The sequence below is a fragment of the Mesocricetus auratus genome, unplaced genomic scaffold (assembly GCF_017639785.1).
Source record: "Mesocricetus auratus isolate SY011 unplaced genomic scaffold, BCM_Maur_2.0 Super-Scaffold_4256, whole genome shotgun sequence".
NCBI lineage: Eukaryota > Metazoa > Chordata > Mammalia > Rodentia > Cricetidae > Mesocricetus > Mesocricetus auratus.
The window spans coordinates 91,154,548-91,180,807 of NW_024429182.1; the positions used below are offsets into that span (position 1 = coordinate 91,154,548).

General features: G+C 43.9%; 1 protein-coding gene across 2 annotated transcripts in view; it reads right to left on the minus strand.

Moving 5' to 3' along the window:
- Window positions 1-1,264: 1,264 nt before the first annotated feature.
- Syt9 (synaptotagmin 9) overlaps window positions 1,265-26,260 on the minus strand; it is a 180,314-nt gene continuing 155,318 nt past the window's right edge. For both annotated transcript variants that reach the window (XR_005881292.1, XM_005075725.4), the window contains exon 7: window positions 1,265-3,432. Coding sequence is in view for 1 of the 2 variants with exons in the window: in XM_005075725.4 (XP_005075782.1) it covers window positions 3,424-3,432 (9 nt within the window). In the remaining variant the exon portion in view is untranslated. The remainder of the gene's footprint in view (window positions 3,433-26,260) is intronic.

Consider the following 26,260-nt stretch of genomic DNA (forward strand, 5'->3'; position numbering starts at 1 on the left):
TCCACTGCTGTATAGAACTTTGTCCCCTTGAATTTGGGCTGGCCCTTTGACTCGTTCCTAACCCACTGCATGTTGTGGAAATGACTGTTACTTCAGATGTTATTGAGAAGAACCAGGACTTCCTAAAATGTTAGTTTTGGCTGCTCTAGAAGTCTGACTGTTGTGAGAGCTCTGAGTTGTGAGGAAGCTGGAGCTTAACACGTGGAAAGAAAAGCCCATTCTCCTACTATCTTCCATCATCCCAGCTGAGGAGCCAGACATAGCATCCAATCCAATCAAGCTTTCAGATGACATCAGCCCCAGCTGCCATCTGACAGGAGAGAGAGAGAGAGAGAGAGAGAGAGAGAGAGAGAGAGACAGAGAGAGAGAGAGAGACAGAGAGAGACAGAGAGAGACAGAGAGAGACAGAGAGAGACAGAGAGAGAGACAGAGAGAGAGACAGAGAGAGACAGAGAGACAGAGAGAGAGAGAGAGAGAGAGAGAGAGAGAGAGAGAGAGAGAGAGAGGGAGATCACCCAAACCCAGGCAACCCACAGAATCTGAAGTCAGCACATGACCGTTTAAGCTGCTATAGTCTGCTGATAGTCAATGTGTCTACTCCCAGCATTCAAAGCTGAGGCATGTGACCTGTGAGTTTGAGGCTAGCCTGAGCCACATAGAGAGACTATCTAAAACACACACACACACACACCCCATTATATCTTGTCTTGTCATGTTTTCTTACATAGTAATAGGTATCTAGAACACCCACCATTGGAGGACAGTCTAAGCATATCAATAGGAAGCCATTCTCCACTTGTCTGTTAGTTCTCTTTGAGTGTAAGTGACTTTCTTCTTTTCATATGAAACACTGGTTACTAATGGCCATGAAGAGTTTGTATCCCTTAGTTTTAGAAACATGCACATTAGAGAAACGCCCATCTTCCCCGCCTCCCCAACTCTTGTCAGTGCTCGCTCATGTACTGGACATTACATCCCTGCTGAATGCACACAGTTCAATAGCCCAAGAGACACTTTAGTGCAACACACCCAGGGCAGATTTCCCCGACGTGAGGGCAGTAAGGAGAAGAGCTGGGGATTGTTGGGGGGACATCTGGTCTTTTTCTGTCTCTGCACCACATCTCCCCAAAGGGTTTTCCTGCAATCTGATCAAGGTGTTTATCTGTCCACCATTTCAATTTTTTAAGATATTGTAGTGTCCCTTTATCCCGGAAAAGACAAGTGCCAGAAACTCACCTTCCCCCACAATTCAATGAGACAACGATTTTATTTTTCAAAAGGAATATTTACTAGGAAACTAAAGGGCAACCAAACAAAACACAAGAGAACAGAGGCAGAGTTGCAAATGAGCTGAGGGAATTCAAATTGATAGCCAGCTTCTGGCCACAACTGCACTGGCTAGGTAAAGCTATCCACACACAAAGCCATATGCTCACCATGTGGGCAGTCGTCTTTGACCGAATGCCCCAGCAGAGCGACCTTTGAGCCAGTAGCTTATTCACTCATACCCCAGGACTGCTAGCTCAAGGCAAGGAGATCTTTCCTGAGCTGGGATCAAAAGGCTATCTCAGCATCTCCAACCTGAGCTCCCGTTGCCAAGGGCATGTCAAAGCTTAACAAAATGGCTGCCTGATAATCCTTTGCTGGAGCCATTCTTTCTTTGGGACCATTCTTCTAGGCGCATCTGCCCGGATCTAGTGACAGTATTTCTGTTCACTATCCTGTTGGCATGCACCCTTCATGCTTTGGTTCTAAACACTGGTAAGATGGAGGATGTTTGAATGGGAAGGGATTGTGTAGAGGGGACCCGTGGTGGAAAGAAAGGAAGGTGTGTTTTTCTCGTTTGATCAGACATAGGCAGGATTGGGGTTCCCTTTGAACCCCCTGCAAATGGAAGTTGGAAAGAGATGGGAATGGATGAGGCAGGCTGGGAAATACACTAAGCTTGAGTGAATTAACATTGCCGTACACAACCAAAGGCCTCCGCCCTTTTAAGATCTGACAAGATCTGACACTGGCAGCAGGATTTCTTGTACTAGGTGTGCATGGCAACCAGAACTTTCCACTAACATGTCATGATGCTGTGTCTATCCAGTGCAATCCACACTGAAATGTGAATTGAAATGAAGAGAAGGCTGTTTCCAGGATGGTTAACTGCAACCCAACTCTGGATTCTGTTACAGAGACTGTATGAAAGGTAAGTGCAATCATGGAGTAGTGATGCAGGTGTGTGGAGAAGGTACTTTGCACCCACAATGAGGACCTCTAGGTAACAGCTCCCGATCCATCCAGGGTATGCTGAGGCCTTTGGTTTCATTTCATGGAGGGAGAAGCAAGAAGGATGAGGTGTAGAATTGGCAGTAGACTGGCTGAGAAGGATGCTGGGTAATGGATGAGCTACCCTGGGACAGCCCTTGGCCTTCATTCTTGTAGGATTTCCATTCCCTAAGTGCTGCAAAAGTGATATGTCTGAAGTGAGAAAGAGCCTCTATCTATGGCTCCCCAAGTCTATATTCTGGGCTGCTGCATATGGAAATATCCAGAAGGTAGTCATGTCAAGAAAGTCCAAAAGCTGTCTGTGTCTTTAGTGGATCCCGTGTCATCTCTCAGTTATAACACACACTCCTGTGCCCAGGAAAGAATATTCCAGAATGCACATGCATGCCATTGAGAGGTATGATTCTCTAATAAGTATGACACGTCCCATTCTAGGAATGTCATCGCTAGAAATGAGGTGGCTGCTGGCTACCCGGAAACAATGGTCTAGAATCCCAGAATCTTGGTTTAGCTGGCCATGGCTAAGTGGGACTCTGCCATGTGCATGGGAGGGGACAGTGAGTTTGCTATGAACTAACCTGCCTTTCATGAGACTTCCTCCAGGCTTGCCTGGCCTAGTATTCTCTTGGCCATTCCTTAGAAAACTGGAGCACTTTTTGGGGTGGAATTATTCTCTGAAGACAGTCATTAGCTCACATGTAGCAGAGTTTGAATGAAATCTGCTGCCTATTTAGCACCTGGATGTATTTTTAGAAAGATTCTGTCTTTCCAGGGCATTGGATCATGGACTAACCACTACTGGGACCAGTATCATGTCCATACAACTAAAGGCCTTACGTTAGCACTAAGACTCCTGGCACTCAGGACTTTCACTATGCCACTTGCTTTCTTCCAGAGTCCAATCTGGTTTTTGACAGTGAGGATGAGCTTCCCTAGAGCACATGAGCTTGGGCCACCTGAAGAAGATATGGACCATTCAGATTCACCACATCCAGTTTGGAAAGAGGGCCAGTTATTGCTGCGGTGACAGCTGAGTATTTCATCACTGAGTCGTCTGGGTGTCGCTAGGTGGGAAAAGTTACTTAAGATCTTTGTTACATAGTTGTCCAACTGTGTCCTTGGCACAAGCAGTCTTCTTATCCACAGTCACCGTTTCTGTAGGAAGAAGAAACAAAGGGTGATTGGTTTTCACTCTGTACATTTCTAACGTGTACCAAACAAATACCAGGCACCGTGACAGATGTTGGGAACACAAAGACCATGTGTCAGGTGTTTATCCAGAGTTCAAAGGATGCATGAAGGGATAAGTGAACCATAGGGGTGTACATAAACTTCTAAAGAAGCCTTTGAGATGACTAAGGGGATTTCGAAGTACACGTACCACTTAGACTGAAGATGAGTTTGAGCCATTTGGCTAGAAGGGAGAGCCTCATGCAGAGGCAGGAGAAGGAATTGGAGCTGTGGATGGATGGTCAGAACTGAGGTGAAGGGACTGTACTGTGAGGGGTAGAGCAGTGGCAAGTACGACTGGGCTGGACAAAGGAGGTTTGAGCGATGAAACATAACAATCATTGTTTTCCAGCTGTGAAAGATCTATGCATGTGTGTCCATGCATGTGTGTGTTTTGCTGGGGATAGGTCCCAGGTCCTTGTGCTGGACAAGTGTTGTATCATTAAGATATCACCCTGAACAGTGTACTTTCTTAGTAGAACCTCAGACTTAGATAAGCATATTCTCTTGTGCTGCTCACTAACCCAGTATTCTACTGAAATTCAACTCATGGAGATTTAAGGGTATTAATTTGAGGGTATTAATACGGCAGACACAGAGCATGAAAGAGAAATCAAAGTGACTTCTGTCAATACAGTAACAAAACTTTACATACATCTCGAGAGAACAGAAAATGCTCTCCAATTGGAAGGTACAGAATGCATTTCAGAAATCAAAGGTCTGTAATAAAGCTACAACATAAGTAAAATAATTAAAGCCAGACAATGGAGACAAAAAGCCACTTCTGGTTTTCAGGTATGTACATGGCTGTATACACATCCCTCAGGAAAGCTGTATTCATTTCTGAAGGTAGCAGGGAAGGGCAAGTAGATATTTGCCATTTGAACAAATCTTACCAGATTTCCTTGGGTGCATAAACAAGCCATCACAGAGGTGTTCAGACCTGGAAGTCACCTTTATACTGGGTTGGTTATGACCCGTCTGGAGTGTGTTCAGAGGGCTAGACTTTTTTCTTGCAGTCATCACTATTTTCTCTCCACCAGATTCACACCTCCTCTTCTCCCCTCAGAAAAAAGCAGGTCTCCCAGGGACACCAACCAAATATGGTATAATATGCTACAATAAGACCATCACATCAAGGCTGGACAAGGAAACCCAGTAGGAGGGAAAAGAGTCCCACAAGCAGGCAAAGAGTCAGCTACTCCCCTAAGATGGGGAAGTCCTGTGTATATATCAATAAAGCACTGTTGGCCAATAGGGAACCAAGATAGGTGGGACTAGGAATCCAGGAGGACTCTGGGTAGGAGAAACACAGGAGAAACACAGGAAGTCAAGATGTAACACCATGGGGTAGGAAGCCCTGAAACCTCTCCGGTAAGAGAAATACTTAGATTAGCAATTATGGGATAAATACTTAAGTCAGAGCTAGCCAGTAAGAAACAAGCAAGGCCAACAGCTTCATAATTAATATAGCCTCCTGTGTGTTTATTTGGGACTGATGTGGCTCTGGAACCAGGCTGACGGGAAGGCTTCTCTCAAGGAAAAGGCTTCTCTTTACACCCCTACCCCTACCCAAGCTGCCAGGAATCCCACACTAAGCCACTCGGCTATACCATATATGCAGAGGATCTAGGACAGATATCTACAGGCTCCCTGATCTCTGTGAACCCCATGAGTCTCAGTTAATTGATTCTGTGGGCCATGTTTTGTGGTGTCTCCAACTCCTCTGGTTTCTCCTATCCTTCCTCCCCCTCCTCTGCAGAACTCTCTGAGCTCCACCTAATGTTTGGCTGTGGGACTCTGTTTCTGCTCCTATTAGTTGCTGCACGAAGTCTCTCTGGTCTCTTTGATGGGGACTCTGCTAGACTCTGGTCCCAGAACACTCTGCAGGCAGGGCAAACTGTAGGTCAAAGGTTTTGTGGCTGGGTTGGTGCTCAATCCCTCCACTTAGGCCTTGCCTGGTTACAGAAGATGGCCTGTTCAGGCTCTGTGCCCCCATTGCTAGGAGTCTTTTCTAGTATTATTCTCATAGATTCCATGAAGCCTAGATTTTTAAAACTGTTTCCCATGTCCAGGAAAATCATGCGCAGAGGCCAGTCTGCCAATGACCCAAGTAATAGCATAGCTCCAACTGGACACTGTAGCTACAGCGTTCTCATTTGGTGTCTTTCTTTGTGTTTTTAGCCTCCGGTCTCTGGCATAGCCTCAGGGAATGCTATGGAGTGGAGCCTCAGGGAATGCTATGGAGTGGAGCCTCAGGGAATGCTATGGAGTGGAGCCTCAGGGAATGCTATGGAGTGGACTACCAGTTTCTCCTGTTTCAGATGAAACCTTCCTGCTCAATGACTCTCCTCCAGTCCTGTCAGAGTCTAATGTGCCTTGTCTTTTCTCCCCTGAACACTGACACTAGGCTCCAAAACACTTGTAGCTAGGGACCAAGCCCACAGGCTGATAGGGGAAGGGAGTTTTGATATATCTGAAAAATTGCTGGTTGTCTCTATCTCTTTACAAGAGAAGATTTTTAGAAAGATACTTATTCTAGAGAAACTCAAATGTTCAAGTTATGTCTGAAAAAATATAGTCTGGTTGTCTCAGGAGAATTTTGAGTTTGACATGGATGGCTTATGCTACTACCCAATGCCCTTTTGTCTCCCATTGGGAAAAAAAGAGGGGCTGGGGAGATGGCTCAGCAGTTAGGAGTAATGACTACTCTTCCAGAGGACCTGGGTTCAATTCCTAGCACCCACATGGTGGCTCATAACTGTCTCTAACTTCAGTTCCAGGGTACCCAACACTCTCACATAGACATACATGCAGGTAAAACACCACTGTTTTATTTGCCTATAAAATAAAAGTAAATAAACAATTTTAAGAAAGAAACGAAGAATGGAAGGAAAGACTGATACAGTTGCATCAAACAAAACAAAGTAAACACATTGCAACATCTTTCTAACTTCTATCACCCAATGAGTTGCTTCTCACCCAATCTTTTTATAAAAGACCTTAGGGGAGAGGTTTCTCTATCTCAGAATAGCACTAACCCAGTGCAGTATGGCAGGGATGGGAGAGTGGAGACAGAAATGGTGGTTTAAACACTGTGTGTCCAATCTTGGCCTTGCTGGTTCCAGTGCTACCACACTGAGCACAGCACCGCTCTCCTTGCTATTAGACCCAATGGCCTTCGAGGCTGTGTCATGGGTTTGGAAGGCTTCAGGAAATTCAGCAGCATGACAGGAAGTGGTGGTTACAATCTGATCAGAAAGGTTTCTAAGTGAATTCAATTGTCCTGAGACACAGGACTTGATTGGAATTAAATTGAATTGAAATCAAAGATGAGAACTGTCCCAATGAAAACTGTAATGTGCAATGACACTTCAGTCACAAAAATGACAGCTGATGTGAGACAGGCCATTCAAACTGACCCCAAATTAAGGACATAGAAAGATTGAGTGGAGCATTCGGCTGTATCTCCCTGTGAATTTGAAAATGGGTTCTGATTACAGGACGTTTCTAAGGGTTTTGAACTAAGGAAGTCTGTCAAAAATGGAAGTGATTCTTATTATCCAATCTTATGTGTACTTAATATTTCTATTCTTGTATTTAAGTTTTTTTTAATTTAGAAGATGCAAAAACCTCAGCATTTTGTTGGCTACTGTTTAGTACAGCTTTACAAATATTTATATAAAGAACACTACATACCCTTCCCACCTAAGATCAGGCATGTACCTCCTTCTTCAAAAATGGCATTTTTAAAAATTCTTGTTTTCCCCTAGTAAAGCTAGCATAGAAAGAAACACGGCAGCGTGTGGTAACCCAGGGATGGGGAGGTCAGAATCCCTAAAATAGGACCTACTGCTATTGTGCTAGCTGGGTGGACACAGTGTCAGAGTGACTTCTAAATACTTCCTTGATCCCATAGTGCACCTCTCAGCCCTCATCAGACGAGCTTCTTTTTGCAGTTGACTTTGGTTTTTACGAGACTACAACTAGTCAAAGTGCAGAGAAAAAGTGACCCTTGGGCTCAGTTCTAAATGTGATCTCTACATCACCCCTGGGGAGAATGCAAGCCAGAGGTTGGGAGGAGTGCTGTGATGAGTGTTTCCTGGATGTGTCCATGGCCCGTGTACCTGTGAACTCACTGCAGCTGGACTACCAGCATGAGAGCTGCACACCTGGTAGCACTTCATCGGGAAAGGGGGAGGGCTGATGAGACCTCACTCCTCCATGGGGGACTAAGGAGTTATTGGTGGCTGAGGGAAGAGGAGCGACTTGCTTCACTGGGATAGCCAGTGATAAGCTGTCCAGGATTCAGTAAATAACCTCCTGCCCATGCTCAGGCAACATAATTAAACTTAGTGGATTACACACACCAAACATACAAGAAAGTAGGAGGGGGTATGTTGGGAAGAAGGGTTTTAAGAGGAGGAGAGAGGATGAGATGGGATAATAGGTTAAAAAAGACTATAATTCATTATATAAGTATATGAAACTGTATAGGAATAAAAGCTAAAACAAAGAACCAAAGAAACCAACGAGATAAAGCAGTATAAATGGAATGCATTTTCCATTAGGAGCTTGAGGTAGCAACTTAGAAAATGGAGATGTCCATCTGTAAGAGTGCTACGTTAAGTACCTGGGCTCCATCTTTTTTTTTTTTTCTTTTAAAGAAGTTTTTTTTTAACGTTTATTACTTAAGATATTTGAGTGTTTTATATATGCATATGTATTTTTTAATTTATTTAAATTAGAAACAAGCTTGCTTCACATGTCAATCCCAGATCTCTCTCCCTCCCTTCCTCCCCCACTCCCACTAGTCCCCCCAATCCCCCACCCCATTCCCCCTCCGCTCCTCAGGGAGGGTGAGGCCTTCCTTGGGGGATCTTCAAAGTCTGTCATATCATCCCGGGTAGGGTCTAGGCCCTCCCCCCATGTGTCCAGGCTGAGACAGCATCCCTCCATGTGGAATGGGCTCCCAAAGTCCATTCATATGCCAGGGATAAATACTGATCTACTTACTACCTTAGGCCCCCTAGATTGCTGAAGCCTCCTCACTGACACCCACGCTCAGGGGGTCTGGATCGGTCTCATGCTGGCCTCCCAGTCACCAGTCTGGGGTCCATGAGCTCCTCCCTTGTTCAGGTCAGCTGCCTCTGTGGGCTCCATCTTAAGAACTCTGTATACCCTATCACATTTAAACCTTCTCCAAACCTTTGTGTCAGATGGACAATGCATTTTTCCTCCAGTGAGGTTAAGGGATATGACAAAGTTCGGAAACAGTAGGGCCAGACTCTGCCACTCTGCTCTCGTGGATCTAAACACATGGTCTGGAGGAACACACTAGGCTTGGCATGTCACTACAGAACCTTTCTATAAAGAGGGTCTTAGGGGGCTGGAGGGATGGCTCCGCAGTTAAGAGTGTATAGAGCTCTTGCAGAGGATCTGTTTGCTGCATAGCATTCACAGCAGGTGGCTCACAACTGTAAGTCCAGGGGAATCCAACACTCTCTTCTGGTTCCCATGGGCATCTTCTCTCAAATGTACATAATAAAAAAAATAAGATAAATGCTTAAAGGAGTCTCCTTCTGGAGAAGAATAGGAATAGTTCAAATGTCACATGAAAGTGAATCAAGTCCACTGTGAAGTTGACTGTGAGGTGAAAGGAGGTAAAAAGTAGTGTGTGTATGTGTGTGTATGTGTGTGTGTGTGGTGTGTGTGTGTGTGTGTAGGGACGGTGTGTGTATGTAGGGAGGGTGTGTGTGTGTGTAGGGAGGGTGTGTGTATGTAGGGAGGGTGTGTGTGTGTAGGGGGTTGTGTGTGTATGTGTATGTTTGTGTGTGTATGTGTGTGTGATGACATGTATATGTTATTCACAGAGAGGAACTAATTAGCTATACTCAGAGGCAAGGCTCGTGTAACAATGCCATTCAAAAGGTAAATATCGGCTGGGTGTTGGTGGCACACACCTTCAATCCCAGTACTAGGGAGACAGAGGCAGGTGGATCTGAGTTCGAGACCAGCCTGGTCTACAAGAGCTAGTTCCAGGACAGCCTTCAAAGCCTCAGAGAAACCCTGTCTTAGAAAAAAAAAGGTAAATATCATCTGTTTTCAAATGAAGTAGCACAGTATAAAATTACTAAAAGGCAAAATGGCTACTTATTGAGATCAAGTGGAAGCTACATGGAGCATGTTGCTCTATGTTTGTAATATTACATTTATTCATTAATAAATTCAACAAACATCTACTGACAACCAGAACATAAAGATGAACCAACCATGTCTATTCACCTCTTAAAGATATCCAAGCAACCACAAGATGGCAAGGATAGTGAGTAACTCTCAGTAGAAAGCTCTGTGTGCTCTGCATGTGTGAGGGACACATGGCATCATCTATCCAAATCAAGGAATCAGAAGGGAAAATATGATAAAAAATGGGTCAGGATGGAAGTTCAAGAATATATGTGATGCAATGGATTATAAGATAAAATCAAAAGTCTGAGTTGTCTTTTAGTAGAGGGATTTGGCTTGTTAATTCCTAGCTTTGGTAAAATCCCCCAGGAGGCAACTTGCGCCCATCCTCTATCTGTGCAGTTATCTTACCTCTTTAGTTTGAGATGCAAGTGTCTAGATGGCTGTATGCATTTTCCATTGCTATTGAAGACCTAAACTTGTGATTTTATTCTTATTAATTAGAAAATTATCCTTATAACACCAGACAGGTGCAATGTATACAATTTGTGAATGATAAAGTAATGAAGCTTTTGTACAAATGTATTTACTACTAAGCAGTGCCTTTTTTGTGATACTAATTCTGTCTTATATTTTACTTTAAATTTATTTATTTAGACATGGTCTCACACAGACCATGACAGTGTCCAATTTGACATATAGCTGAGGTAAGCCTTAAATTCCTGATCTTCCTAGCTCTACCTCCCAAGTTATTAGAAGTATAGGTCCATACCTGTACCATGATGCACATCTTTTTTGTTTTGTAAGTCATATGCCTAATAATCCTCTATACTAGAAAATTATATAATTCATCGTTTTAATATCTATATTTAGGATAACCTACTTTTTCCTCTCTTTTTTGGGTGTGTTATTTCAGACAGGTGTCTGTGTAGCTCAGGCTAGCCTCAAACTCTTGGTAATCCTTCTGCCTTAGTCTCTGGAGTCCTGGGCATGTGCTACTATGCCTGGCTTTAGCTAGTCAAGTCTATAGACAAAGTCTAAATGCTCGGGAGAGCTTCTTCTAAGCTGATTTCAAGATGCTGATGCTAATTTAACTCAAAGTTGTGAGGTCTTATGGTTTAAGCATCATAAGAGTTAGATGTTTGAAAACCACTTTGTTTAGAAGTTTATGGATATTAATCTGTTAAATTAAGGAGCTTAGAATTCTAAAAAGGAAAGTGAATATTTTAGTTTAAAGACAAAAGCAATTAGCTCATCAGTTCGCCCTGTAGAGCATGTGCTAAGTAAGGACTGCTCTGGGACTACCACCAGTAATTTTCTCATCAGCACCATTCTGAGGCATGTGTTGTTAGTTTCCCTATTTTACAAGCAAGCTCGCCATACCTTTAAACACCCTTATTTTATTTTTATAAAACTACCTGAAATACTTCACAACAGGCTCCTTTATAATGCTTATTTTCTATTTCTCCCCTAAAACCATAAGTTCCATTACGGACAAGGATTTCTGTCTACTCCCACCCTCAAATGGGTCATCAGCACCCCACTGTAAGTATTCAGTTGATATTTGTTGAACAAATACTTGAAGTCAGCATTTCCATCCTCAAAGTGATTGTTTCAAAGGAAGTCTGGCTAATCCTTGCTTGAACAGCATGTCACAACACAGCAAATGATGTCACACAAACGGGAGTCTAGAAAGATCACAGATAAAAGCTGACAGCAAGGCAGATGTCTATGATCCTAAGCATCAGGACTTGTGAGCGTTCTAGAGGAGGTACCTGCCCCACCCCAAACTGCCTTTGAAACTATAATAAGATGATGAGGACCATCTGAGGCTGCAAAAATCTCAGCTGAGATGACAAATAGGGACCTTGACTGCCCTTGTCTTTAATGCGTTGTTCAAGGCTTGGAGAAGTAAGTGTCACAGAGAAAGCAGAGTTCAACGAGTGCTAGAGAAGAGACCGTCAGTTTGTACAGCAGGGCTCACTCATTTTTATGTATTAATAGAAACACTACACTTGCAGATTTGAAAGTTAGCACGCAGAGTCTGTAAGAAATCAGCAATCATTTTACATGTCACAAGATGGGAGAAATTGGTATTCCACCCAACAGGAACATACTCGGTGCTGACTCTGCAGGTATTTTACTGGGTACAGGTTATACAATGATGAATAGCACACTCCAGCCTCAAGCAGCAACTGGAAATGCTGGGGATGATGTACACACAGGTGATATAAATGGCACCAAATAGTATGTCATGCTTAGGCACAGCAAGCTAAGAAAAGAAGCACAGACAGAAACCCTTTAGCTCACACTAGAGGGTCTTCAAGATATTTCCTGAGGATGGCAGCTACCATCCAGGGGGATACACCCAGGTAAAAGAGACACAAAAGAGAGCACAGAAAAGTAAAGCAGGAGTGAGGGTGTGGGGGTAAACAAAAAGGATTAAGCAGACCAAGTGCAATTAAGTACGGCCCCAGTGTAAAGTATAATGGGGTTAAGGACGAGGGTCCCCAAGGGGCTGGACAGCAAAATAACTCTTATCTTCAGCTTGCTCAGGACAGAGGGTAGTTACTAGAGGATTTTAAGCAGTGTGGGCAGGGGAGGCATCTGAAATCAACCAAGAGCTCTGGGTAGGCCTGTGGGAATGTTTCCTGGAAGGACTACTCCTCGGAGTAGACAGCGCCTTCTGCTGGCTGCCCAGTGATAAAGCAGTCTGAGGGGAATACAGGGTTGGCTTTGCCTGCTCACTTTCACTCTCTGTTGGTGAGTGCATGAGCTCTATTGGTGCTGCTCTGCTTCATCTTCCAAGATGGACTGAAGACCAGCAGTCCTCCAGAAACCCTCCAGGCCTTCTTCAGGGCCAGCCTGGGACTGCTGAAGCATTCAGCCTCCCGGACAGAGTAGCTGTCACATTCTCAACCCCTCTAGCATACTGACAGTCATTGCTGGACTACCTGGTCTGTGCTGTCTAAACCAATGTAATAAATCCTCTTCATAATCTATATTCAGTCTATTGGCTCTGTTCTTCTAGAGAACACTGACTAATGCCGGTGGTGCTGTGCTAAAGGAAAGAGTACATTGTGTCCAGCTGTCCTATTTTTAGCCATTTTAAGATGGATCACTGGCTTCAGATGTACCAGTCCATCCCACCCCTCAACACATCATGTTCTCACCAGCGTTCCCCTATTTTCCCAACTGAAGCTGAACTTGAGAGTTGCTTGGATGAGGCAGGATTTTTACACAGAAGTGAACAGATCTAAGAGAATACAAGAGCCCCACAACAGAGGTCCTAGACACTGTAAACTTCTAGATTAAAACAGCCTTCCCATCTTTAATTTGCATAAAGCAATAAATCCACCTAACTCTTCATAGCAGTTTGAACTGAGGTTTCTGTTCCCAGAAGCCCAAGGTATGGCTTGTCTCAGGGTATGAGAAATGTCCCATTCAAAGCCCCCTGGACCAGCTAAGGACAAAGTTCTTCAGTATGGGGTCCTCTGGCTAGACTGTGTGGGATTCCCACTGTGTTATAGGTCACCTCTGTATGGAAGGATTCTGGACAAGGCAGGTATCAGAGCTGAATGTCTTCTCCAAATCCCACAGGGATGTTAGTTCTCAAAAGTCATAGTTAATGCAATTTGAGAGGTGAGATCTTGGGATGTGATTGGTCCTGAGGATTCTTGTCTCATGAATGAAGTTATCCATCATGGATTAACAGGTCCGTAGACTAGTAGGCTGTTAAGGCTGTGCTGTAAGAATGAATTGTCTCTTGGTCACCTGCACTATATTGTTAACATGATGTCCTTCCTGTACAGCCTCTGACTCTATTATTGAGTTTCCACAAACCAGCAAGCAGGTCTCTGTATATGCAGCCCCTTGACCCTCCTCTACTTTGTATCTACAACCCAGTGGGAGAGGGGCCCTGGGCAGAGTCTGAGGGAAATTCTTCAAATGGGTAGAATTATAGGTCAATTGTAGTGTAAGGCCTTTAGTTTTGTAGGTAGACAATCCACAGCACCCCTGGCAGTCCTTTTGCCCATGAGGCCTATTATGACAATCATTTCCAATATCTTGAAGGCAAGGTGGCACCAAGCAATAGTATTAAGGGACAGATTTCCTAGATGCTAATGGTTAAAGTCATTACACATTTGATTTGTTCTTCATTTGATGGTAAAGTCTCTTAAAGCGTTGTTTAAATTGTGTGTATTTTTTTTTTTTTGGTTTTTACGAGACAGGGTTTCTCTGTATTGTTTTGGAGGCTGTCGGTCCAGCCTGGCCTCGAACTCACAGAGATCCACCTGCCTCTGCCTCCCGAGTGCTGGGATTAAAGGCGTGCGCCACCATCGCCCGGCTAAATTGTGTGCATGTTTTAAGTCTGCTCTGATATCAGTTCTGTTCTATTTAGTGACCATTCATTGTGCATTCATAGTTTAAAATGAAGAACCGAGTGTGTTTTTGTTGTCTCCCTGTTTTTGTGGAGGGTGGGGATTTTGGCCAGGAGCTGTGTCAGATGAAAACCTTTTTACTTTTAACACAGGTCCATAATTTAAACATAAGAGATATATCCAGGAGCAGCTGGATCCAGAGGCTCAGACAATGTCATCAGCCCTCATCACTTTCTTGACCCCTCAAGTGACCTTTCTGTTGTTTGACTCCTTTCTGGTATTGGGTGCTAATGTTTAGAAGTCAAGATATCTGCTAGGGACTTTACATTGGCACCTCATAGCTCCAACTGCAATGGACAAGTATGGTCTTTCCTCTCTTTCTCCACAACCCCCTTTCCTTCTTTCAGCAGTTCCAATAAGACTCTGGGCCTACTGGGTCATGAACTTACCCTAAAGCAGTCCTTGGACAGAGATACTTATATTTGGTTATCTTCTCCCAAACTACTTGTACAGAGGGGAGGGAGGTTGAGCCCAGAAAGGAAAGGAGGTCCTTTTATCAGAACAGGAGTGGGGCATTAGCAAAGTCCAACCGTTTCCCCTTCAGGGTGTTGCAGGCTAAGAGAACTAGGAAAAATCAGGTTCTGCTTTAGAACAATCAAGCTTTGCATCTACAAAGTCAGGACTGATCAGAATATATTTAAAAAGACACTAATGGGTGGGTGGGGGCTACAGAACATAACATAGCACTAAATTAAAAAAATCCATTCACTTTTAAGGTTTTAAAAACAAAGGGCTTATGGTTCTCTAGTTTTACTGCGTTATTGCTCACCATGCATCCTACTGAGTTTGGAAATTATGGTGATATTGAAGCAGATGATTAGGTGGGGGAAGAAATAGCAGGATCAAAAAAACTGAAAGTAAATTAGCAAAAACAGCCTTACATCACAAACCATTTGGGAATGTGAGGTCATCAGGGGCTGTGAATCCGTGCCAGCAGGACAGAAACAAAAGAATTTTTTTCCCTGAGAATTCTCAGGCTTTGTTTTCATCTCACACTGTTAAGTGAGCCAAATAATAATAACACAGAAGGGAAAAACATTTTTAGAGCTAGCATATTTTGTGATCCCTAAACTGTGAAAACCCCTGGTTGAGCCCTGAGTGGTATAGCCATGTCTTCTAAACAGCTGAGCTGTGGGGCTGCAAGTTGTAAGGAGATGTTTGGCATCTGTATGCCTTTTTTCAGGCACACAGTAATAGAGGAAAAGGCAAAGTTCAAGTGTGATATCTACAGGGTGAGATTCATCTCAGTGATCATGATGGTTAATAATGAGTGTAAACTTGACAGCATTTAGAATTTCCTAGCAGACAAGGCTCCAAGCGTGTCTGAAGGATTTTCCAGTTTGGGTAAACTGAGGCAGGAAGAGCCACCGTAACAGAGGGCAGCACCATTTTCTGGTTGGGATCCCAGACTGTATAAAAATGAGAAAGCAGCGGGCCAAGACCACTCTCCTCCCTGTTACCATTCTGTGAGAACCAAGGCCTCTCTCGATCTGGGGTTGCTTTTCCCTCCAAGCCCTGCCTCTGAGCCACTCCAATAAAGGAGGCCTGGCTGGCATTTTATCCTTGAGCATTCTGACCAGCAGTCTGGGGAAGCTGTAGAGACCTGGCCTCACATTCCATGTGCCTACTGAAGAATTCTGTCTCAGGGCTTATGAAAGGTGAGTTATTTGGAAAGAATTCTCTGTGTTCTGCCACGGAGAAGATGATGTGAGTTTATCAAACTACTTCAGGGACTCTGAGAACAGAACTCTGTGTGACACCATGTTGGAGGCACAGTGGGGACAGCTGCCATTTTCAGGAGAGTTGAAGCAGAATAATCACAGCATGAGACGGAAGTAAAGCCTGTTATCTCACTGCAGCCTGTGCCCTCATGGAGAATGCTTTCTTCCTCAGAGCAGGAGGCTATGCTGTTGCCCTGTTCTTCCACATGTGGTAGGACACAGGGATGTGTATCCCTGTCTGAGGAGACAAGATTTGCTTGCAAGGCCCGTGTAAGCATCTAGCAGGGGACATCAAAGGGGATGGAGCCTCAAGCCTGTCCCCTTGTCTAAAGAAGGCCCCCTTCAGTGTAGAAGCTGCTCTCAGAAGAGCGACAAGGCTGGAACCACTGACTATAGAGCCAGGCTCTCGGCACTTCCATCTAGCTGTCCTTCCCTGTTGTCTCTGAACTTCTCAGCTCCACACTCACAAACTCTCAAAGTGTCAAGGTCCACAGGGTACTGAAGCCAGGCTGCACTCCAGAGTCTAGCAGTGTTTCTGTCTTTGTGGGTCTTAAGGGCCTTTTCTGAAAGCTCCTCCCAAGGGGGAGGGTCTCGGGCTATGAGAGAAAGCATGGGGTATTGTCAGCAGGGTCTTTTCCCATCATCTTTTCAGCATGTAATTTAAACACACAATCTTCTAAAATTATACATGGTTTGTCACTGATACTGTAAACCTGAGAGTTACAAATGTGATCTGTATACCTTATGCCAAGCACAAAGCATGTTAGGCCAAAGGGACTCCAGGCTCTTCCAAGCTCTTCCTTTTTCTCCATCAGCCAACACTGACTACCTGCACACATGTTGGGATCTATCCAAAGGTTTCATCATTCATATATGGATGGGATATAATCCCTGTTTTCAGAGAGCTCACACGTTATTCAGGAAAACAATTGGAATTAGAAGACAGCATTACAGCAGTTTTTGCAAAGCTGTGTCTTCTCAGGAGAGCCTGAGGCTGAGTGTTGAATTAGCCCAGTTCTCATTAGTATACTGAAATACATGGGGGAGGATGGTTTTTGTAAAGTGGTTCATTTAGTTCATAGCTTTAGAGATTCAAGGGCATGGTGCTAAGCCAGCTCTGGTGAAGGGTTTCTTGGATACACCAAATCTGGCAAGGACATGTGTGTGAATGTTGTATGACTTTTCCTCAGGAGACATGAATAAGTGCTTATTCATCCTAGACAGAGAGGGAAATCAAAGAAATGATTCCAACCAAGTGTAGTTTGATAAACCAATGAGTTTAATTAAGATGACATATGGAAATGTCACAACTTATATACCAAGTGCTGGCCAAGCCATACCACTGCAGCAGTGTTGTTTCCCTAATAGTTAAACACATATATTCCGTAGGGAGGGTGGGGACCTCATCTGTCTTGCTAGTCTCACATACCCATTTCCATGATGGAACAATAGTTGGCCTGCTCATATGAAGTGCTATGATCACACCTGCTCTAATTTCAAGATGGCAATGGCCGTGACATGCCTGGAGGATAGGGTTCATTTGCAAGGGAAGGTTATCTCTCCATGTGAACAGCCAAAGATGTTGGCAATCCCAAAGTCCCTTCTGGACTCAATGACTCAAGGTCCCTTAGAAGATACATTTAAACCATGTCCAACCTATACCATGAAGAAATCTGAAGAAATCAATGTACAATGCAGCTGTAGGCAGTCCAGGCAAAGGAAGCACATGTGCAGGGCAAATTGATACCACAGAGTGCCACATTTCCAGGGTCTGCTGGGAGGTCCTGCTGGTCAGAGGTTGCAGTCTACCATGTCTAGACGACTCTGTCAGAACTCATCGAAAGATGGAAGACTCCCTCCCTCACCTAATCAGGATTTCCTGCTCTCTATCTAACCTTATTTGGAGAATGTATGTAGACCTGGATGCCTGACTTATCCCAAATGTGGCCCTTGACACAGCTCCCTGCAAAAGCTTTCTCCCTGCTACCCACACGGTAATCAGACATCATGCTAAGAGCCTTATCATATATCATTCTGTCACATATGATAACTAGACATTGTACTAGGAGCTTTGTGATAGGAGAGTGCTGCCTAATGCAAATTAAGTGATGTCACAGCTGTTGTCTCTGTCCCGACTCTGGAATAAAGTTGAAGTGTAACACTGGAGCAGTCTCCTAAGTAGGCTATTTCCATCATGCTCACAGGCCAGACAAAGCCCCGCTTGCCGCTTCTGCCCCCTTTGCCCTCATGGCCCAGTGGGTTGATGATGCCAGGCAGTGCTGGGTGTCCCACGTTTCTTTCAGTACTGGGTCCTTGATGTCCACTGCCTGGCACCATTTCATTCCAAATGTTCTTGGGAGCACCTGGGCCAAGGTGAGCTCAATGACAGAAGGGAGGGACAAAAACTGCCTGCTCATGTTTTCCAGGGATGAGAGGGAGGAGGAGCTGAGAGGTACAGGTGTACCAGCTGGTCTTATGCCTCCTGACTGCTTTCCATCCAAGGAATCACCATGAATCAGTGGGGATGTCTGGGAAGGCTTTCCCTTTCCCTGCTCTGGGCAGAGCCAGGATTTGCTTCTGTGACTACCCAGGACTTCATTAAGAGATCAGTATATTGTCGTGATAGCATTGGGCTAGGCAATCACCATATAGGAAGGCTAGTCTGAAAGGGGATACCCTAGGACCTCTCAAAGGAGGAGAATTGGGGTTTCTGACCAGGACTGCCTCCTTTAATCATGATAACTACACTAACTGTAACTACTATACGTGCAGTATATACTAAGTACTATGTACCCTTGTAGATCTCCTAAAATAACTTATTCAATTTTTCTAATTCCTGAAGGCAGCTAAAAACCAATATCCTTTTTGTATTCCTCCCAATGACAATCATGATTATTTCTGAGCATAATCACTGGGCATTCCATGACTTCAGTGGTGGGAGGCGTCTCACTTTCTTTTCAGCACCCAGGTCAGTTAAGCTCAGCTGTAAGGTCCAGTGTCTGATCTTCAGGATAGCTTGGCATGCAGTTGGCATCCATGCTGTGTCTGGAGTTGGTTCCCTGATTGGGACTCCCACAGAGCTGTTGTTCATTCTAGTAAAAAAAAACCCAGCCCTGTGGCCAATTCCAAACTAACTGTAAAAGCTGGGCTTTTCAGTGACTTCAGCAAGGGAGCCGTGTGCTATGGACAGGATGGACTGAGCCCACACACTAGCTGAGGATTGGTGTGGCAGTCTTGAAGAGCTAGCTGACAAACAGAGGACCTCCGTACAGTCCCATTGTATAGAGAGCATCTCTGAGATCCCAGTGCTGGGTACTGATTTTGAGGGGCTGGTTGAGTGAAAGCAGCCATCTTATTGGAAGAATTATCTCTGGCATAACTTCTTTCATTCTACAGCATCACTAGAAAACTACAGCTAATAACAATTAATTGATATGTCTTGACACAAAGAAATGATAGATATGCCAATTACCCTCATATGATCATTGCCCACTGAATACATGTATTAAAATGTTATATATTATAACTCATGAATACATGCAATTACTATATGTCAATTGAAATGTGTATTTAAAAGCTTGCCTCTCTGGGGTAAGGAGGGCAGGAAGCAGTTGTATCCTCATGGATCATCAGTCCTCTTGCTTAAAAACACATTCATGTATCAAGAAAACAAAGAGTGATTAGAAATAACTATGGAAAATGGCCATGTTCAACTGTTTACCCATGAAAGCTGGTGAACGAGCCATGTAAGAAGCAGGCTGGTGTGGGAGTCAGCAGAGCTTCAGGCTCCTGAGAAGGAATCAGGGCAGGAGTTGATGGATAGCTGGGTCAGGGGAGATGGAGTGTCTTAGTTAGGGTTACTGTTTTTGTGATGAAACACCATGGTCAAGAGCAATTTGTGGAGGAAAGTGTTTATCTCGTTTATATTTCCAGGAAACTAGAGGCAGGAGCTAATACAGAGGCTGTGGAGGAGTCCTGGTTACTCACGTTCATGGCTTGCTCAACCTGCTGATTTACAGAATCCCGTGCCACCAGCCCAGCGTTGGGAACTACCTTCAATGGCCCAGGCCCTCCCAATCAATCACTAATTAAGAAAATGCTCCACAGGCTTGCCTACAGTCTGATCTAATGGAGACATCTTCTCAATTTGGGTTCCCTCCTCTCAGATGATGCTAGGCTATGTCAAATTGACACACAATTGCCCAGCACAGAAGTATAAAGAAGGACAGCAGTCAGGGCTTTCTGGTGGGCCACCTTGAGAAAGGTAAGAACTAAGAGATTTGAGGCTGTGAAATTCAAGCCAAGAGAGTGAGGCCCAAGACACTACCCCAGTGCCAGCCAGCCCATCACAGAATCTGAAATCATAGTTTCTGGAGCCTCCAGTTCTCTATCTGTATATACTTACATACTGAATAATACTGACTACTAAAATCTACATAGTACCTAGTAAGTTCCAGGCCCTCTGCTAAACTACCATGTAAAACTGATAACAGCCCTGCTTATTTTGTGGGATCTATGATTGTGTGTCTAAAGTGTTGACTAATGCTGCTTAAATAAATTTAGCAACTTGTTCAAGGATACATAGCTCAGAGAGAAATCAGCCAAAATCTGAATTTAGTCGTCAGACTCTGGAGCCCTGAGCTTCCATCGTGAAAAGACCAACTTCTGAGTTTGAGCCAGTGGAGAGTCGCTGGGGGCTCCTTTAGAAAACCAGCAGAAGACCCTTCTGGAAATGTCTTTGCAGAACAGACCCCTCACCTGCCCCCTAGCTACTGACCTCTAAGTACCAATAAGAACCCTGCTTTAGAGAACACCAACTCCAGTAAAGCTCAAAAGCAAAGTTAGGGCTCTTGCCTGCAGTCCATCCCAGCTCAGCCCTCTACGTGGCACAGGCCACCAGGGAGGCAGTGACCACAGGCTAAGAGACACTGGCTCTGCCTTCACAGGGGTAGCACACACATGGGCCTGTGTGGGTTATGGAAATTGAGCAATTTTTCACTTAAAATCATCTGAAAACAAACTTCGATGTCTTCAAAATTATATATTCACAGAACATTTCTAGACTCTGGAATGGGATTAGATGGTAATGATTTAATTGATGGTTAAGTGTGTAGATAAAATGAGTGTGCTGAATCCTTCCCGTAATTATCTCTCTGAGGAGCCCTGGCAGCTGTAATTACTATCTGAGGCCAAAATTACAAACCAGCTGTAGTTTTAAGCAAACTATGCCACAGCCTCTGCTGGATCTTTAAGGGAAAGTCGGCCACCACCAGTACTGGCATCACCGTAGGGCCAGTCAAAGAGGAAGCAGAGCCTTGGAAAGAGAATATATTCTTACAGGTTTCAGAATCCCTGCCCATCTCCGTCACCGAACACTGCTCTGCTATGTCTTCCTTGCCACAGGAAACCTTTGCTCTTGCTCTTTCTTTTGCCAGGAAGAGTTCTCAGATCAGTTAATAAATATTATTATTTATTACAGTGCCCTAGGGGTTGGACAGTAGACTCAACAAGGTGGGGCACTCTTAAGTCAACTTAGCAATGGTGCTGGAGTCCTTACATTGAGGAAGACTAGCGGTAACATGACAATTCAGTGTCTTGTTGGTGACCCACAGGTTAAATTAGATTCTCTGACTCTATTTGGTGAGAACAGACAGGAATGACTCTCTCCACAGATCCAGTGAGCCCAATCATGACAAATTCTTTTCCAAGGCTTAGTTCTTGCTTGGATAGTTATATAAACCATTATGTGTTCATTCAACACCAAACACAGAAATCTGGTAGAAATGAATGAATTCTTCTGTTGTGCCTCTGAAAGCTGATATAGGTTCATCATTAAGATTTTCACAAATTCATGCCTAACATCTTCACTTAAAAATCATTTCTTGAAATTGGTTATTTTTTCCATGCTGAATGGATAATTGGATATCTTTGACTTTCTTCTAGTCTGTGGTTAGGCTCATCACAACTACTCTTTTCCTCTCTAGCATTTTAAGAGTTGTTTTCATGTAAAAGACAATGTTCTAGGTACTATATGAAAGACTTGGTAATTCCATGATATACAGAGCAGACATAGTGCCTGTAACCACACTTGACTGTGGCTTTTGAGTTATCCTGAACTTGAGTTTGAATTTAGCAACAATCTAATCTAGACCTTCATTTAGAGGTAAACAGTTCAGGGTTAAGTGGACATGCTACAGTTAAAGAGAGTGTACATGAGCCACTGACTTAATAGCTAAGCTGGGCAGAGACACTTGGTCCTGTCAGTCCCTACAGCCTCTCAGGAATTTATCACTCTTGGGGTGCTTTCCATGCTCACAGGTTGTGCTTCTCTGTGATTCATTCACATTATATCTCAAAATATGCGCCCTGAGTTCTCTTTGCCACATAGAACTCCTTCTAGGTATGAATCAGACAGAAAACAGCCCAAGGTAACACCAGACTGTTATTAAACAAACTGTCTACTTAGCTATAGGAATGAAACCAGCGTTTGCCTTCGTCTGGCAGAGTGTCAGGCACCTGTTCAGAGACATTTGTTTTATTTAAAAAAATGAATCTTCAGATGCTATGGAAGAAGAAGGCAGCTATGATGAACATATACACTGACTAGAAGAAGAACAAAGACTTCCAGTCCTACCCTCAAAGGGGGAAGGGAGGTCAATTTCAAGTGTTTTCTTTTAAGTGAGGATCTTGAGCAGCAGAATGGTGAGAAGCTACAAAATGATGAACACATCTCAGCTTCCAGAATCCATTCATGCCATCCATTCTGTTTGTCTCCTCTTATGCAGCCATTTGTCCTTCTTTATTCTTACTGTATCATACTTTTATTCCTCAGTGCACAAACCTTGTATGGTAGCGATTGGCCCTAAATATTTATTGGAAGAATGAATCCATAAACCCCTGTAGCGGATCTTGCACTAAGTATCAATGGCCAGGGGAGGGCAGCAAAGGGTAGTAGAGTGATGGCAGCAGAGCTCCCCACCCCCTCTCTCTTCCTCCCATCTATGGACTCTTTGGTAGACAAATGTTTGGCATTGATGCAAGGGTCCCATAACTCACTTTGACTATTTGCAGACATTGAGGGTATTAGGACAGGAGAAAATTGTTTACAAGTATCCATTGAATCTTAGTATTATAAAGGAGGGAACCCATTTGAGTGAAAGCTGGAGAAGTCAGTGTCCAGGCTGGGATTGAGATATGCAGACAGTTGAAAGCCAGGGAGCATTTAGAGAAAAAACCTGTTGTCCTCCAGAGAAAAGAGTGTTGCAAGCCATATGCAGAAATGTGACATGCTGTAGTGGGACAAGAACCATCAGGGTCTCTAGACAGACCCAACCCTTGTCTGGAAGGGTTCCATAGGAGCTGATGGTATGGGAAGGGATTGGATCTTTTCTTGACTTGCTGCTACATGGCACCCATGCTGGGTTGAACCTCTTGGAATCCCATGATGGAGTCTCAAGTTGAGGATAAACTTTAGTGGATAGGGAGAGTTAGCTGGAAGGTTGGCCAGGCTTTGACAGTGAAAGGAGATGATACTTTTAATGGTGTCTCAGAGGGCAATTCAGCTTCAGGGTTGGGCCTTGTGGTCCACATTGTTTCAATAACCAGCAAACTTATGGCCATGAAATGTGACAGGCGCCTGAAGAAGTTTTTCTTTGTTCCTAAATGAGAGCTATAACAAGTGTAGTTTTATCATTTCCTCTCAACTTGATGTCTACTGTTGATGTCACTTGTCTGAAGATGAAACAAAGGAAAGATGTCTACTATCTTGGCACCATCCATAGCTACTGAGTTCCCATTCCCTCAGTTCTTTTTTTTTTTTGGTTTTTATGAGACAGGGTTTCTCTGTATTGTTGTGGAGGCTATCGGTCCAGCCCGGCCTCAAACTCACCGAGATCCGCCTGCCTCTGCCTCCCGAGTGCTGGGATTAAAGGCGTGCGCCACCACCGCCCGGCCCCATTCCCTCAGTTCTTATTCTTTCTCTGGACACTCTGGTCAGATAATACATTTTCTCCTTGCTTACCCTATGCAGTAATATCATTTCTGTTGTTTATATAAAAAGTAATCCAATGACTTCATCTCATAGCAAAGCCAAACTGATCACTTGTCACACACCATGTCCTTACCAAAAGAAAACTACCAGGAACTTTTATTTTCCTCATGGCTAGATGGCTGTCTGCACTAGGGTGATGGCTTGCTTTGGGAATATAAGTTCTTATTGGATATTCCTTTATGGGTAATTTCTGATCAGTCCCACACTTCAGCTTTTCAAGGAGTTTTCAACATGAGATGCAAATCTTTCCAGGAAGCACTTCCCATTTATACATGTGTACCACTAAGTGGCCTGCCGGCCTTTCTGCTTGGATACCTGATGCCTACAAGGTTGAAACACTGCCCTGGAACATTCTGCCCTTTCTCTGTGAAGGATGCACTCATACATTTTCACATAGATGAGCTTTCCATCTTATCTCCTATGATTTACTGGACACTTCTTGTTTTAGGTTTCTTTCCCCCCCATATCAAACTTAATGTCATTCATATCAAATGGTATTATGGGTTATTTGATTCTGTTGGCTCCTTGTCTTCATATCTAATATCAGGTTTTAGTATTGATGAGGTTAGCTGACCGATCTCTGAGAAACAGCCCCATGTCTTTGTAAGATGATTTATGTTCTCAGGTAGAAAATGATTCCCTTTGCTATCTGAAAACCAAGATACTGGTGGAAACTTTGTGACTAGAACTCCAACAGCACAGGAAGTAATCCCAAGACTCAATAGATGGAATTTAATGAAGTTAAAAGTTTATGCACAAGCCGGGCAGTGGTGGCGCACGCCTTTAATCTCAGCACTCGGGAGGCAGAGGCAGGCGGATCTCTGTGAGTTCAGGGCCAGGCTGGATCGACAGCCTCCAAAACAATACAGAGAAACCCTGTCTTGTAAAAAACCAAAAAAAAAAAAAAAAGTTTATGCACAGAACAGTATCAACAGAGCACACAGCCCACAGAACGAAAGAAACTTTTTACCAATTATACCCTGGCCAGGGAGCTAATATCCAAAATTTATAGAGAACTGTGAAAATTCAGCAACAAAACATCAATAACATCTGCCAAGAAATATGTGGCCCTGTGAAAAGGATATTTCTCAAAAGAAACCCAAATAGCCACAAATCATCATCTCTGATTACTGCTCAGAGTTCCAGAGTTACAAAGGGCAGTATGTGGAAAGAATGAGTGTGGTGATATATTATTTATGATTTAATAGAGTCACTGGAGATCAAAATGTAAAGTTAGCCACAGCCATAGAGCCAAGCAGTGGTAGCATACACCTTTACTCCCAGGACTCAGGAGACAAAGGCAGATGGATCTCTTGTCAGTTCAAGGCCACCAAGGGTAACCTGAGAGTGAATCGTATAAAAGAGAAACGGCTCTGTAACACAAATAAATAAATGGCCCAGACAATGGGTTTCAAACTTCAAGCTGAAGAACAGAAAAGAGCAAAGTAGTGGGCCACTAGCTCTCACTCTAGCTCTGGGTGAGTGAGCTGATTCTGCTGCCCCTCCTCAGTGTGGCTGGAGAATCCTGAAACTGAATGTCTTCCTCAATGTGGTTGAAGAATGAAACCCTGATTGTGGCTGGAGAATGAATCCTACTGACTACTAAGACCCACCCTGCTTCTATCTTTTATACCCCTCTAGTGCTGGGATTAAAGGTGTGTGATCTGTTATTCTTTTAGACTGATTCAATCTTGTGTCTCCCTTGGTGGCCTTGAACTCAGAGAGATCCATTTACCTCTTAATCCTGAATCTTAGGATTAAAGTGTTTACTACAACCTCCTAGCTTCTGGTGACTGGGATTAAAGGTGTGTTCCTGGCTTCCATGGCTTGTGGCTGACTTTGCTTTCTGAATCCTCAGGCTAGCTTTAATAAATCATAAATAATATATCACCACAGAGCTCACACAAAGGAGATCTCATGCCTTTAATCCCAGTTGTAGAGAGGTATATAAAATAGGAGCAGGACACTCAGTGACTGAAGATCTTTTTTTTTTTTTTTTTTTTTTTGGTTTTTCGAGACAGGGTTTCTCTGTGGCTTTGGAGGCTGTCCTGGAACTCGCTTGGTAGTTCAGGCTGGTCTCGAACTCACAGAGATCCGCCTGCCTCTGCCTCCCGAGTGCTGGGATTAAAGGCGTGCACCACCAACGCCCGGCGAGGAGCAGGACATTCAGTATCAGTCTCAGAGATTTATTTTCCAGCCACAGTGAAGACAGGACAGCCCTTTCAACCTGAGGTAGAGGTAAGAGCTACTGGCTTGGTTGCTTTGCTTTTCTGATATTCAGCTTGAACCCCAATATCTGTCTCTGTGTTTATATTAATCGTGTTACAATGAGAATTCCACCTGCACTGTGAATC